Genomic DNA, 15693 nt, shown 5'->3' with positions numbered 1-15693 from the left:
AATGAAGATGATGTAAAAAAAAAGACAACACAAAAATCGCTATGTGCAAGCGCCTGATATTCAAGTTTATGTTGAGAGGTGCCAATTTGACAGCTCCACAGTGTAGCATGAACAACCCCCTTGTCGTTGTTCTCCTCCTCTTCTTCCTGTTGCTGAAAATGCCTTCATGCTCGCTTTCTGACCTATACAAAATCCACCGCAGCAGGCCCGGATTCCTCTCCATGAGTGGGGTAAAACTCGCCCATGATCCAATACTCTCACATGCCCAATTATTTTTTTCCTATTTATGGCGCCCTCGCGCCCTTGTGATCTGCGTTATACGACGAGGCCAGCCAGCTGGTCCAGCCGTAAATGAGGTGCAATAACCGTTTCCAAAGTGTTGTGTCATGTCAGGAGCCTTATCGAGAACCGCCGACCTGCTTCTCGTCCCAACCCCACACAAACGAGAGGTATTTCACCATGTTGACCCTCTTGGATCGCATCTCGACCATCCACGGGTGTTCTAGCATTTTCCAGGGGCTGGCTCTGCGGTTAGGCTGCTTCTCCAAACTACAAGAAACGGAAAGTTAGCCACAAGTCTCAAAACATAGCGATATAAGAGTAACATACCAGCACTCAATAAAGTATTTAAAGTTGTCGCTCCAGTACACGTCGTTGTCGGGCTCGTCTTTGAGCTTCGGGACGGGTTGCCTCACAATGTACGTGAGCAGATCGATCAGACCCGCACGAGGCTGCATCTCTGTCCCATCTGCAGGGAAGGGAAACCTGTGCTGAGCGACTTCGAGCAACGTGACTCCTGTCGACCACACGTCTGAAGTGATGGTGTATGACTGACCAGTAATCCGCTCTGGAGCCATGTAGTAGCTTGTTCCGATAAAGGTGTTGGCTTCACCTTTGGTTCCGAAATCTCCAGATACACCGAAATCACACAGCTTGACTGAACCGTCACGGCAAAGCAAGATATTGGAGGGCTTGATGTCTCGGTGAATGATCCTTCGCGTGTGGAGGTAGGTAAGGCCGCCCAAAACACCTTCGGCGATCTTCCCCAGTACCTTTTCACCGGTACGGCCTCCTAGCCTCTTCACCTCTTTGTAAATGCTGTCTAATGAGCCTCCCTCGCAAAACTCCATGGCGATGGAAATGGTGGCCGTGGAGGGATCAACGAATGCTCCGTAGTAACGACAGATGTGGTCAGAAGCACATTCCTTGTTGAAACCCAATTCTCGCACGATTTGCTTCTTGACATCAGGATCAGGATTGGTAGTGATGACCTAGATGTAGCATTAGCATTGCCATCAGCATGGTGGTTATACTCGGCAAATCATTTACCTTGAGGGCAAAGATAGTCTTGCCGCCTTTAAGCATAGCTTTGGTGACCGCTCCTCCTGCACCTTCGCCGAGGTTGCCCAACTCCACGATTCGCTTTTCCAAGCTAGCAATTCTCCATCCTTCGTCGTCCAAATCCTCGACATCCGCATTCCTTGCTTTCTCAATGCTGAGTCGGTCAAATCCCTCCAGGCCCTGCAGGCTCCCATCTCGCTCCATGGAGACGCCTCCTTCGCTTCTCATTGAGCCGACGGCAGATACAGGATCCGGGGTTCCTTGGGGTCGCGTGACAGGGATGCCAAACTGGGAGGCGAATGAAAGAGCCGAAAACTGAGAGCCCGCAGACGTGGGGTTGCTTGCCCGGCCGTCAAGAGGGCCGAAGCTACCAGACCTTGAATGCGCCGCACTGCTCTCGCTGCCACCGCCAGCAGACTGTCCGGGCTGTATTCCCTGCTGCCTCGCAGGTTGTTCATATGGTGTGACCTGGCTCCCCATGGGGGTGGCCAGGTGTAGAGTCGGTAGGGGGGGCCTGGCGGGCGGCTGGATCGTCAGGTTGCCCACGGGCTTGGCATTTGGTGATGGAGGAATGGCCAGGCCCAATCTGGGAGCAGCACGGCCCCGGTTGCCGGGAATGGCAGGACGGAGAAGAGGTGCGGGAGAGTTCATGATCGGTACAGACATCGGAGTTGATGCAGGAGTTGAGAGGGAGGAGGAGGAGGAAACGGGATGCTGCAGCGGAGCAGGTCGGTTAGTTTGTGTGTGCCCAGGAGACGGAGAGTGCATGAAACTCACGAGCTGGGCGGCGGGGTCGGTGCCCTGGGATTGCGAAGGGGCTGCGTCAGCCATAGTGAGTACCAAGTCCCAGTCAAGGCAATGTGTCGCGATCTATCCAAACGAGCGAATTGCTGATGGTGCTGAGATGGCAGGGGACCTTTGCGAGGCTGAAGATCGGAGCGGCACTCAAAAAAAAAAAAAAAAATAAGAAAAAAAACACTCCCAACGGTCAAGCAGGTACAGAGTACAAATGACCACGGCAGGAAAAAAAAAAGACGAAGAAAGAGGGAGCGTCCCAGCAGCGGTCGGACAAGAGCAGCGCTAAATAGACGACAGGGAGAGGGCGAGAGGGCGCTCAAATAGAGGGACGCTGATGCTAGAAAATTCAAATCTCGGCAGACGACTTGCTATGCGTTGGCAAGTACTATCTCAAATCGCAAGAGGCGAATGCTCGCATGCACAGTTCTATTGGTGCCAGCGTGGGTCGAAGGCGAGTGAGGGGACGCTTGGGAGGGGATAGTCGGCTTAAGCGTCTGTTGCAGGACCAAAAAAGGCAGCGCCAGAAGATGCACAAAGGCAAAGAAGAAGAATAGAGAAGAAAAAACAACTGCAAGAGACAAACGAGGGATGCAGACGATGGCTGAAAGTTGGCTGAAGGTGAAGCTTATGGCCAGCTCGGGGTCTAGTAGATTTTTTATTGTGTAGGGGAGAAGTCGGGCTACATGTACGTGGACGAGATGCAGAGGGACTCGAGTGTGGGTTGCTCCGTAGGAGTACAGCTCCTGGGATTGTGGACGTCGGCAACGCAAGTACCTACATGTACCTACCTGAAGCGGCATATGCGCGCCAGCGGAGTCAGTGGCATTGTGCATGGCGCATAGTGGTGACGGGCCCCTGTAGCAGCCAGCGGCAGAGGCTCTGGTACAGGGCGGGTACCGCTGTGGTCGATGGGGCGGATCAATGCCCGCCAACATGGAACGTCGAAGCACCGGAGAGGTACATACCTGACGATCCAATGTTGGGTAGCACTTGGGAGGCGCTGCAAGGAAGCACCGCTGGGGGCGCTGTGGGGAGAGCTCCAGGGCACTGTAGGGCTCCCAAAGGCCCCCAAGAGCTCTCGTGCTCAGCCAAGCAAGCGGCGCTAACGTCTGGCGTCAGTGGAGATGAGGGATGGGTGGAGCTGGGCAGCCGGTTTCCGCGGCTGCTGCTGAGACTTGCTGGTGGTGAAACGACGTCTCGGGACGTGGAGATGAGCTGGGAGCAGCAGATGGGCAAATCAGCGCGCAAGGAACACGGAAGCAATTACGGGTGCTACAGGTATGTAGGATCATGCGTCTCTGGCCCAGTAATGTCTGGAGGACCTGTACATTGACTGTAGTCGAGCAGTTGAGCATGTAGGTACTCGTGTCTGGATGCGGAGATACGGCACGGCTGAGGCCTATCAGCGTCGTCAACAATGGTCCAGGGGCATCGGAAGGAAAATTGCAGCGCAACGCATCAAATCAAAGCACGGAAGCGAGGACTCGTACTTGGAACAAAGTCCCAACGTATCAATGGACATGTACATGTGTCGACATGTTCTCCCATCGTCGACCCTTGGGATGGGGCAGACGAGCCGGCAGCACTAGCCAGGGTCGTTGGGCGCGGCGCAGTATCAAGCTCATCCCAAGCATCAAGTCTCTTGTTAGCTTACCCTACAACACCATGTCATGTGTCTGGGCATCGCTCATTTGGAGTTCTTTTGCGCCCCTGAGCCGTCCATCGTCTGCAGCACAGGTCAGCCGTGGTGAGACTGATGGCAAATTGCGTCCGGCAAAAGGGCCGCTGATCTCGAGCCAGGGCAAAGAGACGCAGTTTTTGGTGTGTCGGGCGCTGACTTGTCCGCGCAGCTGAGCCGCGGCGATACAACAAGGATTCGAATCAAACATGAGCAGCAGCCCTGCTGGAAAAGTCCCGAACTCGTCAACACGTGGAATGTAAGACCAGTGGCCACCACCTTTTGAATTGGCCGCCCACCCTGCAGCTAGAAGGACGATGAGTGGGTTGGCTGGCCACCCCATCCATTCGATATTGCAGTTGTTCTGGGCCCCCAAAGTGCCCCAAAATCCCATCCCATCAATGCTAAGCATTGTTGTCTGACACACTGCATCAAAGCCGGGCCAATGAAGATGCAGGGCCCTGTCCCAGAAAACCATCACAGGTTCGGCGAGTCCAGGTGGGCGGGCAAACAGCGTTGCAGCCAAGCTTTTCAACAGCGCAGTCAACCTTGGGATACCACCGACGTGCAGCTCGCATCTCGCGTCGTACCCAGACCTTGTGCAGTTAAGATTCGAGGGCTGCTAAAATAAACCACTGCGCGGCTCGTATTGGCCCAGAAGCCAGATGATGGTCACAGGTGCTCGACTGATGCGGTTTCAAGTGCGGCGCAGCTTGCAGACTGGCTGACATCGAGCCAATGAGCGTCGCCGCGCCTTTAGCCTTGCGTTTCTCCAAGCGCGCGTCTACGCGCCCAGCCTCGGCCTGTGGTTGGTTCATCCGTTGACGGGCAACCAAGGACAAGCGGAAGCGGGTGGATCTCGCTTTGCTAGCGATGTGTATCTGTTTCAAAAATAGATTCATGAGGCTCCGACGGCTACAGAGTAGTACTGCGATGTCTTTAATTCTCCATATAGAACATTGAACGCGGCTCTGGGATGGATACTTTGAAGTTGATCCCTAATGCGCTGCTACCAAACAGGGAAAGCGGTGAGCCGTCAACCCCACTCGGCCACGCTGCCCCACATGTCCAATGGCCAAACTCCAACTTTTTTTTCTAGGTACCGCTGAGTAGATCGCCAAATTTTTTTGCATCAGAACACTGGGAGTGCGTCCACAAATTGCACAACTCCAAGCCCCCCAGCATGCCTTCCAAAGGCGTCACGCACAAGGACCGTCCTTCGGATCCGGAGCTCTCTTCCAATGCGGGAACATCCTCCGATGAGTCCGATTACCTCGACAGTGCTGCTGCCCGCAAACGGCGCCGCACCTCTCCCGAGCTTCAAGTTGGAGCCGATGAGAGCGATGACGACGAAGAAGAAGATGGCGGCAGAACCCCACAGCTGCCAATGGTTTCTATAGCGGTGCCGTCTCGAGTCAAGCGAAGCGTTGAAAAGAAGGAACAAGTCAAGCCTGCTACCAAAGCCGCTGCCGTATCGCAAACGCAGCCGCAGTCGCAAAATCCCATTCTTGCACCGACCGACCCCAATACCACGTTTTCTGCCCTCAATGTGCGGCCGTGGCTTATACAGTCGCTTGGGAACATGGCCATCAGACGACCAACCGGTATTCAGAAGGGCTGCATACCGGAGATATTAAAGGGAAGAGATTGCATCGGTGGCAGCAGAACGGGATCGGGAAAAACAGTTGCTTTCGCTGTTCCCGTTCTCCAGAAGTGGGCAGAGGACCCAACCGCCATCTTTGCCGTCGTTCTCACACCAACTCGCGAGCTTGCTCTTCAGATTTATGAGCAGTTCAAGGCAATTTCATCGCCGCAGAGCCTCAAGATGATTCTCGTGACTGGTGGTGCCGACATGCGATCCCAAGCTATTGCGCTGGCTCAACGGCCACACGTCATCATTGCAACCCCTGGACGTCTGGCGGATCATATCAGAACATCTGGAGAGGACACGATCTGCGGACTACGGAGAGTGCGTTATGTGGTCCTCGACGAAGCTGATCGTCTTCTACATGCCGCTGGCCGCGGCAGTATGCTGCCCGATGTCGAGGAGTGCTTGTCTGTACTACCTCCTGCTTCTGAAAGACAGACTCTTCTCTTCACAGCCACCATCACTCCAGAGGTGCGAGCGCTCAAAGATCTTCCACAGAGACCTGGAAAGCTACCCGTGTTTGTCTGCGAGGTGGACACACAGATGCTTGCCATCCCGGCAACTCTAAGTCAGAAGCACGTGCAGATCCCCATCACTCACAAGGAGCACTACCTCCACGTCTTCCTTCTCACCGAGGCCAATGTCAACAAGACGGTCATCATCTTTTGCAACCGTACATCAACGGCCGAGTACCTTCATCACCTGCTGCGATTACTAGACCACCGAGTCACCTCTCTGCACTCCAAGCTTCCCCAGAGACAGCGAACGGATAACCTGGCGCGCTTCCGCGCATCGGCGGCCAGGATCTTGGTGGCCACGGATGTGGCGGCCCGTGGTCTCGACATCCAAGAAGTTAGCCTGGTAATCAACTATGATATCCCTCGGGACCCGGATGACTACATTCATCGGGTGGGACGTACCGCCCGTGCGGGCCGCAAAGGTGAGGCCGTGACGCTTGTGGGCCAGCGAGATGTGGAATTGGTCTTGGCCATCGAAGAGCGAGTGGGCAGGCAGATGGAGGCTTGGGAAGAGGAGGGCGTCAACCTGGAGACGAGGGTGATCCGAGACGCCCTGAAGGTGGTCGGCGAGAAGAAGCGGGAGGCGTTGCTGGAGATGGAGGAGGGCAGGGAAGTCGGCGGCAAGAGGAAAAGGACGAAGCAGAAACTTCAGGCGTAGGCGTGGGCGTAGTCTCACCATTACAAGAGCAGAGCAGCATCATCATCAATTTCCAAGCGGCCTCTTTCTTTCATCTTCCCCAATAGTTCGTGTCATTATCGCGTGGGTCTCTTCTTGCCATTATTGCTCCTGCAAGGTACACTTGTTGTTATTACTACTTGATATTGACCTTGATTTCTTTAGGGGGGCTCACGGGCCATACGCTTCCCGTTCGCTTGGAAGTGGGGGTGTGCGAGAGAAGCATCGCCCGCAAGCTGGACCACGTTTCGCGATACCACTCTGTTGGTATCCAGTAATACCATGGTCTGGCAACCCGTCGATCAGGGGACACATGTCAGCAACAGGGCTGGCATACGAGTACAGAACGGAAACCCTGGGCATGAGTTTGCGCGTCGGCAACAGCGCGCAATAACATCCCCAAGCAAGGCCACCAGTCGGTAAGCAGTGTGTCCACGATGCATTCAGATCCCGGTTCCAGACTGCTGGGTAAGCCGTCCTTACCCAATGCGGTAACCATAGGGAGATGATGATCAGGGGGGAAGGGTGGAAGCTTCCCGGGCTTTGACAAGTTACCGGGCGGCCCATTGCGCTGGGACGGGAGCCAAAAATACGGCCAGGGGAGGTTTGTTGGAATTGAGGGGAGAGGAGGGCCCCATCTTACGCCGCATCGGAGTGCCTGATTTGTTGGTCTCTCCCCCAGCTTACGAGGCACGGCACGGACTGCGGAGTGCGCAAAGGTTATGTGATACTCGTATGGAGGGTAGCGAGAGATGAGGGAGTGTTCTGCCCTATGGGCAGGGGGGCCATGCTTGAGTGGGTTAAAATGCGGATGACGGCCGTCTTCAAAGGTTCCCAGGTGATTCCCAAAGGCTGTCACACACACACACACACACACACAACTTCATGACCTACAGGGGGGGATACTATCACATCACACTCAAGTATACGAGTAGCTTCTGGGGGAAAGGGGCATAATGCCTGTCTGTGTCTCCTTCAATGAGCAGGGCTGTCGGGCTTCTCTTTCGACTCGCAAGGGGGAGGGGTTGCGTGCCAAGACCTGCGTGCCCCTTTGCTTTCCAATCAGCTTTGGGACCGGTGGGATGGACGACCTTGCCGATCTCATTACCAGAGCAGCGGGATAGACGATGCCTGATTTGATTCGATTTGCGTTTGGGGGGTGTTCCCCCTTTCTGCATACTCATTTGCACTTCGCTCTACCCTACGCGCGCGGGATGGATGCCGTCAAAGTACTTACTCGTAGACGCGGTAATTGGACTGGTATCGAGCTTAGACTTTGCGAGCACATAGCTTGATATGGCAAGAGACAGTAGCCACGAGGTGGAAACATGTATTACTGAATAGACAAGACATTCATCAAATCATTTACCTTCCTGCCTGTGACATGGCCGAGTGCCGGTTCTCGGCGCGGCGGCTGAGTTGACCGAAGCCAGATGATCGAATCACCAAGACAACTAGCTGGACTGACATCCTCAGTCCCCAAACGACGGAGCCCGCGGGCAATGTAAACCATGTCATTTACAACAACGAGGGCACATTCTTTTTAGGTCAAGGGGTGCGATGAAAGGAAAGCCGAGGAACCATGTTCTTATGATTGGAGCCAAGTTGACTCATCGCGCGAATAACTGAACGTTGCTCCATACGTTACGGATGGCGCGATCCGAGGTAGAGGGAATTTTATCCAAAAGGGCAGCGTCCAACGATTCCGTTTTCTAAGTAAGCGCAATTATCTCTTTTTCGAGAAATCAATGGCTACCCATTCGGTTGGTTGTCTGCCGGCGATTGCTACCAGGTTCATGGCCTTGTGGATAGGTATGGAGTATGTTATACCTAGTAGTATTACTCGTATTTACTCCTGATTTACACGTACTCTGCGATCCCGGCGGGCCGCCTCAAACGTAGTGGACCACAGGGTAGCTACTCTTGCTATTTCCAGGTTCTGTATGGAGTCTGCTTGGTGTCTGCCGCAAGAAAAGAGGGACAATATCCGGGAATATCTCTCGGATATGCACTCACTCACTCACTGTACCTATGCTGCATGCCGGGTAGAGAGATTACGTTGACACATCTCTGCTTACGGCGATACAGGCTCGTGCAAGGAAGAAAACCAAACCGGTTCACGAAATAACGCCGATTTCCCATGGAGACACGGAGGCGGACGCCCGCAAGCGCAAGGCTCGAACCCGACCAGGGGGGGCCCGGAAGCAAGACTGCCTATTGGAGAGCCTCGCCTGGCAGCAGCGAAAAGAGTCCATGTCCGCGGCAACGGAGTCTGCCAAACCACCGGAGAGCGAAAGTCACGAGTTTTCCTGCGGTGTGTACGCGAGAAAAAAGATCTTCGAAAGCGGCATGGTCGGGATATGCATGGAAGCATGGAAGAAGGACGCCCGAGGGGCTTCCACGGATCTCGATCACGGGAAGAAGGCCACAAGAACAAAAAGAAGCGGACCGCTTCTGCATGCCGGCATCTGCACTTTGACGTGACGGACGAAACAGGAGAATGCGGCAGTTCTCGTGCGTTGCTTCGTTCCGGAAAAGCACCATTCGCCCGGGCGAAGAAGCTGCAGTCGTCATGGCGCCGGCGATTGGCTGCGAAAGCATCGGCTATCGGGTGACTGGGTCTTCTCTGCATGTTCTTTCGTGCTTCCATTTGTTTTTTTTTTCTTGTTCCAGTCGACCCCGGCTAAAGAGCAGAAAAATGACGGCATTTAATGGGGCCCCTGGGAAAACGTGCGTGGTGATAGGGCAATTGGCAATCTTTCGGCATTGTGGCGGACAAAAGGCGGCATCTACCGCCCTGGACCCTTTTTCTTCGCTCTCGCTTCCCTCGCTGCGGAAGGGGATTGCCGCAATCTGTGCCGCAGCGCGTTTTACTGGATAGCAGTACTCGTAAATGTACCATGACGTCGCCGGAATAGGTACCCTGGGCGATGGATTAAACGGCGTGTCAATTGGGCATTACCTCGGATAGGAAAGAAGGATAGGTATATGCGATGATTGATAAGGTACAGCAGGAAATCAATGGAAGTAGCCGTTTTGATTACCTAAATGCCCCGTGATGAGGGAACCCAGCGGCATGGCCACAATTTCGATTCATGAAATCTGGGGTTGAGAGCACGGGGTCTGTGTCACGGGAACGGTGCCTGACTTGAGTCAAACAGACAGCGCTGCGGCACGTGCAGTGCTTAAACGCCAAGAAAGCGTCCGCAAACTCAACCCAGCGATTGATGATGATCAGGTAAGAGATGATGGCAGCGGAAGTATCCATCACGGACTTGTGGATTCCCGCGCCATGTGCCCCGGTGGAACTTTGCTTTGCTCGGACCCAGACGGACGGGAGTTGATGGGGGGGTGAGTTAAAGTTGGTGCCATGCCGGAAACGGCGATTTGAAATGCTCTGCTGACAGAAGCCATTAATCATCCTCAATCTCGCAAGCCCCGAAGGCCCGGCTCTTTGTTGTCTTATCGACCCTGGAGCGACGGAGCCCGCTTTGGGGATAGCGGCACATGTTTCGCGATGGCATCCTTCGCCCGCTGGTTCGTGCCTGGGCTGAAACACGGCTGTACTGTAGATGACACTACGAGTACAGGAATTGCAGGGAGAGAGATCTTACAGCGAAATTGGATGGAGAAGGCCTGTGCCTGTGCTGACGAGGAACCCGTATCGCATCGTTTGCGGCCTGCAGGGCTGAGGGGGAGTGTCTCGGCGTCCAATGTTGAATCAAACAAAAAGGCAAGGGAAAAAGAATGTGGGCTAAAAATAATCGGCCATCCGTAGATACGGCTGGATTGCCGTCAGGGTAGCCGTTATGGTTGCCGTCATGGCAGCCCGTTCGAAATGGCTGACGAGCTTAATACTAAGAAAGCCGTGAGCGAAAGCGAGCTGGGCGAGCGGACGATAATCGAGCCGCCCGTGGCTGCGGCGTGCCGTTGCTACGGAATTCCGCAGTGGAATGGCTGGCTGATGATGATGGCCAACCACGTCCCGATGCGGCAGCAACTGAGCGCCAGGAGATGCTTGTGTGCTTCGGGGCTAGGCAGGCAATCGCATCGCATCGTATCGCTCGCTGTTTTTGCTGCTGCGTGGGGTTCTGCTGTGAGCAAAAGCCACATCTCCGAAAAGCCCAACTCGGCATTCGGGCGCGAGCGATGCGCGTATATCCTCGGGCTCTGTCAGCAACACAGACACCGTCTGCGTCTGCACCCGTGATTGGCCGCATCAGCAGCCCATCGATGGACGGGCGGACCAAAGAGTGCCGGACAAAACACAAAATCTTGCCGCTTCCCGGTTCCGCAGCGCATCATTGGCTCGATGGCCGCGTACGAAGGACGTACCAGCCAGCGCATCCCTTCATCCCTGCGCCACGTCTGCAAGCCCCCTTTTCCCTGAGATCGTGGGTTTTGGGCCTTATCATCAGCCTTGAACGTGCTGATGGGATGCGATGGGGATCGCCCAGGGCTTGCAGTTGCTTTTTGATTGACGTGGTCTGTGCCGCCCGCCCCTCCCATTAAGGATTTGGATTGATTTTGGGTACGTACTGGTGCCTTGCCGAGGGCCGCAATACCCACCGTCGGAGTCGTCAAAAATGGGCCTCGTCGACTCAGCCCTACTCAACTTGCTACCCTCGCTACAGTACCGGCTTCAAACAGCGGGCAGGACAAACAAACAGAATATCGACACCCCTGGCACCAAATCTCAGTTCCAATTCCCAATTGCTGGGTCTGATTGGTGATTGGGAGTGGCCGGGCTGAGATTTGGGGTCAATCCACGGCGATGCCTGCGACATGGCTTGCATGCATTGGAAGACTCATACATGTATGCACGAATGCGGACATAAGGTAGGCTGGGACATAGGACATAGGCAGCTCTGCACAGGTGATTTACGGCCGATGAGACTCGTCTCGGAGGTCCGTCGCTCTCGTTCTCCACGTCCCGTCCCCGACCACCGATCAGCCGGGCTAAATACACGCCTGTAGTTGTCTCGACGTTGACAGCGACAGTTTTTGTTTGAGACGGCTCGGCAAACGGAACGGCTGCGGGCACTCAGTATTACTGTCCTGCTCCGTACCATGTTACAGTCCAGGCATGCCATCCTGCTACCTAGCATGCACGAGAAATGAACGGCGAGCATCGCTGTTGCTAGTAGAAGCAGGGAGACGCAAGCGCAACGCGGCGCCTGTGCTAATCCAAGCGGATGCGAGCAATACGTTGTGCCGTGTGCGAGTAAAAAAAGAAAAAAGGTGTCAGTCCAAAACGACCGTTTAGGGCTGTGCTAGACGCTGTCGCGGCCTGCTTGGCAAGATTCGTATCGTATACGCATACGACGCACGACGCATAATTGTTGGGCACTGCTATTAGGGATTCGCACTAATGCTGTTTGTCATGCGAGAGCGAGAAAAAGAAAAGAAAACCGAGAGACACGCAAAAGATTGAAATTGCCGAATAGGATATCCGCGGGCACCGCATTGGGACTGATTGTGCGCAAAAGGATGTGAAACCTGGGGTCACGCTGACTGTCAAGCCCCCCCAGGCTGCGACAAAAAAGGCCAGATCACGGGCTGAGATTGAGCTGCGTTTGATTGCGATTGAATTACGGATGCCAAATGCGTGTCCCTGAGCAAAGCCTCGTGCACGGCCGCATGTACGAGTATGTGCGCACAGCGCAGCAATCAGTCTCAGCCCTTTTGCAGCTTCGTAGCTTCGCACGTACGCGTACCTGGCCCCCGTCAACAGCGATAGCAACAAGAATTGCTCGAATCGGCAATGCGCTCCTTGGGCCTTGTCGCGATGGCTTCCTTTCGTATTGGATTGCCTAAAGCAGCAAAACCATCCCAGCTTCATGACAAATGGGGGAGTGTGCGATTGCGATGAGATGTTCGCTCACGAGTTGGGCGGCCCTAGTTCCCATAGTAAGGAATCGGCAAGCATAAACGGTATCCAAAGCAATTGGCAAGGGGAGTGAACGCAGCGAGCATTTGATTTGATTACACGTTAGCGCAAAGTCTGATCTGTTGGTGACTGTGCCGCACATCTACGGATAACGAGCATTACTACGCAGTGACGGCGGTGCTGAGAAATAGACAAACGGAGCAATTAGGCCTCGGACAACGGTCGGGTGCTGGTGTCGGACATTGCAGCTCAGCGTCAGGGTTACCCGTAAGTTGTTAATCAGCGGCCCTTGAGCTTGAGGGAGAGAAGAGCAGCGGGGCTGCCTGTGATTCATAATCCACAGCGCCGGCTGGCGCTCACGGGCGAATCAGCGGTGTCGAGCGCGCTGTCGAGCCAATCGTGATCAGTAATGGGCGAGGGCAGCCAAAGGGAAGCTTCCAGCTAAAGTGGCATCTTCCGCTGCTAACCAAGCAATTTGGAAGGGAAAAATTCTCTGACGGGCTGTGACTAATCGGCTATGCGAGTGCGAATGCCTACTGCGGCATAGCGCGGGAATCCTCATTGCAAAGCAACGACGCTGGCGTAGGAGTCACGCAAAATGCCGAAGCCGTCCGTGGCGGACGCCATGGTTTTGCTCGCACCAAAGCCTCGGGCGGCCGTGTAGCTCTGGGACGCGAGGTACCTGGGCGCGGGGCGCAGGCGCAGCCAGGCGTCGGGTACTGTTCGCGGATGATTGACTCGCTGCTACGTCCGTACCGGAGACGCTGGGCTTTCGGATTTAGTCAGCGCCAAAACCCATGGCGTTGCTCACCCACCCCTCACCCCCCCTTGCATGCACGCCTTTTTTTTCTTGTGCTGAATGATCATGACTGTCTCACCCCTCCCCCCTCGCATTCATCGTGCTGCTTTTCGGGCCCGCGACCCAAAGTCCGCTTTTACCGGGCTACAAGGGCGTGCCGAGTACGTACCTCGATGCCGAATGGATTTTTTGCTGGGACCCGGTTGGGAGGCTCCGAGTTAAAAGAATGCCGACTCCCCCGACCTTGAGCCTCGATATCATTCAGCACAACAATCAAGCGAGCATTACAACAACAAGAACAAACAATCATCACCTCGAACAACAAACAGTCTATTCATCCATCCAGTGCTCGCATCGATACACAACAGCGGTACACTAGTCAACTAGGCATCTCAACTCCATCCCTGCAACCAAATCTGGCTGCCTTGAGTCACACCTACACTATATATCCATCTTCCTCCCCACCACACAACAAAATGTCTGCCTCAGCATCACTCCTCCGACAAGCTACCAAGAAGAGCATGTCTATCACTCAGACCTACTACCTGGCCCACAAGGCCCGAGCAAAGCTCTCTCGCGAGGCTGCTCAACCCGATCACGATCTCCGTCTCCTCGTCGGACACGCCAACCTCCTCGACTCCCTGATGCTTGAGCTCGCCGAGGCCGAGCGGGAACAGGAGCGGTGGTTCAACCAGTCCGTCCGCAACACCAAGACCTCCGGATCCAACAGCAGCCGCCACATCCAGTGGGCCGACCGAATCGAGGAGGAGGCCGTCGACGAAGAGTACGACTCCGACTCCTCTTCCGATTCTGACGACGAGTCCGACTACGACGAGATGGAGACCATCAACACCCGAACCGCCATCCTCCCCACAACCACCACTGTCAAGGTTGTCGAGGACGAGATCATGGGTGACGACGATCTCGAGGAGGACTACGCTCAGCTCGAGCTCGTCCGCACTCCCTCACACTCAAACTCCCCTCCGGAGCTCATCGACCACGACTCCGAGTCTTCAGATGACGAGGCCATGCCCCCATCACCAGCCGATGCCGAGCTGCCTCTCCCCGCCAAGGAAGAGAGCGAAGAATCATATTACACAGAAGAGGATTTCTACCTGGGCCAGCGAACACCCGCGGGCCTGGTGTCGGCAATCTCAGTCTACTGATCGACACCACCCGATCTTTCTTCTTGTACTACTATGTAATTTGATTCTTTCAAGCATTAGCGATGGCATGGGCTTTGGCAAGGCGTTTCTGATTTCTTCATCATGATACCCCAAGAGGGAATATAAAAAGGCACAACGGCGTTTCTTCACTTATACTTTCATTTGTTCAACTACCACTATACACCATTAGAGATCACAGCTCAACGTCTTATTTCATACAATGTCATGGCAATGCGTTTTCTTTTTTTTTTTTTTTTCATCATGAGGAGTGACGAGCGAGGTGCATGGATTCACTGGTGGGCCGCTCCCTGGAACTGGTCTTCCTTTGGTCGAGTGGACCACGAGTTAGTAGCAATACAATACAATGGGAACAAATCGAATAGCGATTTCCCAATTACAGAATACAAAAAACTGTTACAAACTCATCTACATTTGTCTCTCACTTCTCTGCAATCCTGTGACTCAACTCAAAGAACCCCGAACCGAGCCGAACTGACTTGAACCCTGATTGACAGAACATTTGACAAGTCCGAAAGCCCGCGGCAATGGCGGATGGGCCGAGCGACACTAACAAGGACGCCGCTCGGACGACGCGGCATCGGTGGGAGTGGCAGCCGATAAGCAGCAGCCCAGAGACGAGACTGCAAGGGCTGCGATACGTACCGGAGATGCATTTCAAATCCCAGGTCAGATGGCCCGAGGAGTTAACGGTACGTACATTTGCGCGCTACTGACACATGCCGGCCCAGCTTTTTGCTTTTTGCTTACCGCCAGCCTTAATAATTCAAGAGTAACAGAATTCGAATCCAACGGAAAGAAAACTAGGTGAGACAGAGCTAGCCAAACAGGATTGAGTGAGGCCCGTAATATCCGCCCGACCCAGCGAAAGAGAAAAAAAGCAACGATGAAAAATTCGATGAAAAAAAAAAAAAAAATGAAAAAACAAGCGTGAAAAAATTACGGCTATAATGGATCTAGTATTACCATACGACGATACGATGGTTACTCTTAATGCTTCGGGCGCTCGGTCCCTTGCCTGGGTCCCGTGGACACTGGAGAAGAGCTGGGACACGATTCAAGTTCCCGACCACGAAGGAAAGGGAAAAAGGAAATTTTTTTGCTTGCAGCGGATTATTAGCCTGCTTGCTTTGTAAAAAGACGGCGACTTTGCGGTTATCC

General features: G+C 54.3%; 5 protein-coding genes across 5 annotated transcripts; 3 read left to right on the top strand and 2 right to left on the bottom strand.

The window, feature by feature from the left end:
* Window positions 1-398: 398 nt before the first annotated feature.
* On the bottom strand, window positions 399-2172 carry Triagg1_6586 (uncharacterized protein; the record flags this gene model as incomplete). The annotated part of the gene is made up of 4 exons (XM_062901226.1): window positions 399-549; window positions 610-1271; window positions 1330-2055; window positions 2119-2172. The coding sequence occupies 4 exons, from the start codon at window positions 2170-2172 to the stop codon at window positions 399-401; spliced, it is 1593 nt and encodes a 530-aa protein (XP_062754523.1).
* Window positions 2173-2917: 745 nt separating this feature from the next.
* On the top strand, window positions 2918-3728 carry Triagg1_6585 (uncharacterized protein; the record flags this gene model as incomplete). The annotated part of the gene is made up of 2 exons (XM_062901225.1): window positions 2918-3417; window positions 3479-3728. The coding sequence occupies 2 exons, from the start codon at window positions 2918-2920 to the stop codon at window positions 3726-3728; spliced, it is 750 nt and encodes a 249-aa protein (XP_062754522.1).
* Window positions 3729-3794: 66 nt separating this feature from the next.
* Triagg1_6584 (uncharacterized protein) lies at window positions 3795-4229 on the bottom strand (the record flags this gene model as incomplete). The annotated part of the gene is made up of 1 exon (XM_062901224.1): window positions 3795-4229. One exon carries the CDS (start codon window positions 4227-4229, stop codon window positions 3795-3797), a length of 435 nt encoding a protein of 144 aa, XP_062754521.1.
* A 771-nt stretch (window positions 4230-5000) lies between these two features.
* Triagg1_6583 (uncharacterized protein) lies at window positions 5001-6641 on the top strand (the record flags this gene model as incomplete). Its single annotated transcript, XM_062901223.1, has 1 exon — window positions 5001-6641. One exon carries the CDS (start codon window positions 5001-5003, stop codon window positions 6639-6641), a length of 1641 nt encoding a protein of 546 aa, XP_062754520.1.
* A 7183-nt stretch (window positions 6642-13824) lies between these two features.
* On the top strand, window positions 13825-14514 carry Triagg1_6582 (uncharacterized protein; the record flags this gene model as incomplete). Its single annotated transcript, XM_062901222.1, has 1 exon — window positions 13825-14514. One exon carries the CDS (start codon window positions 13825-13827, stop codon window positions 14512-14514), a length of 690 nt encoding a protein of 229 aa, XP_062754519.1.
* Between the last annotated feature and the right edge of the window lie 1179 nt (window positions 14515-15693).

The sequence above is a fragment of the Trichoderma aggressivum genome (genome assembly GCF_033847375.1).
Source record: "Trichoderma aggressivum f. europaeum strain CBS 100526 chromosome Unknown scaffold_026, whole genome shotgun sequence".
NCBI classification, from domain to species: Eukaryota; Fungi; Ascomycota; class Sordariomycetes; order Hypocreales; family Hypocreaceae; genus Trichoderma; species Trichoderma aggressivum.
This window is presented reverse-complemented; position numbering and strand designations above follow the sequence as displayed.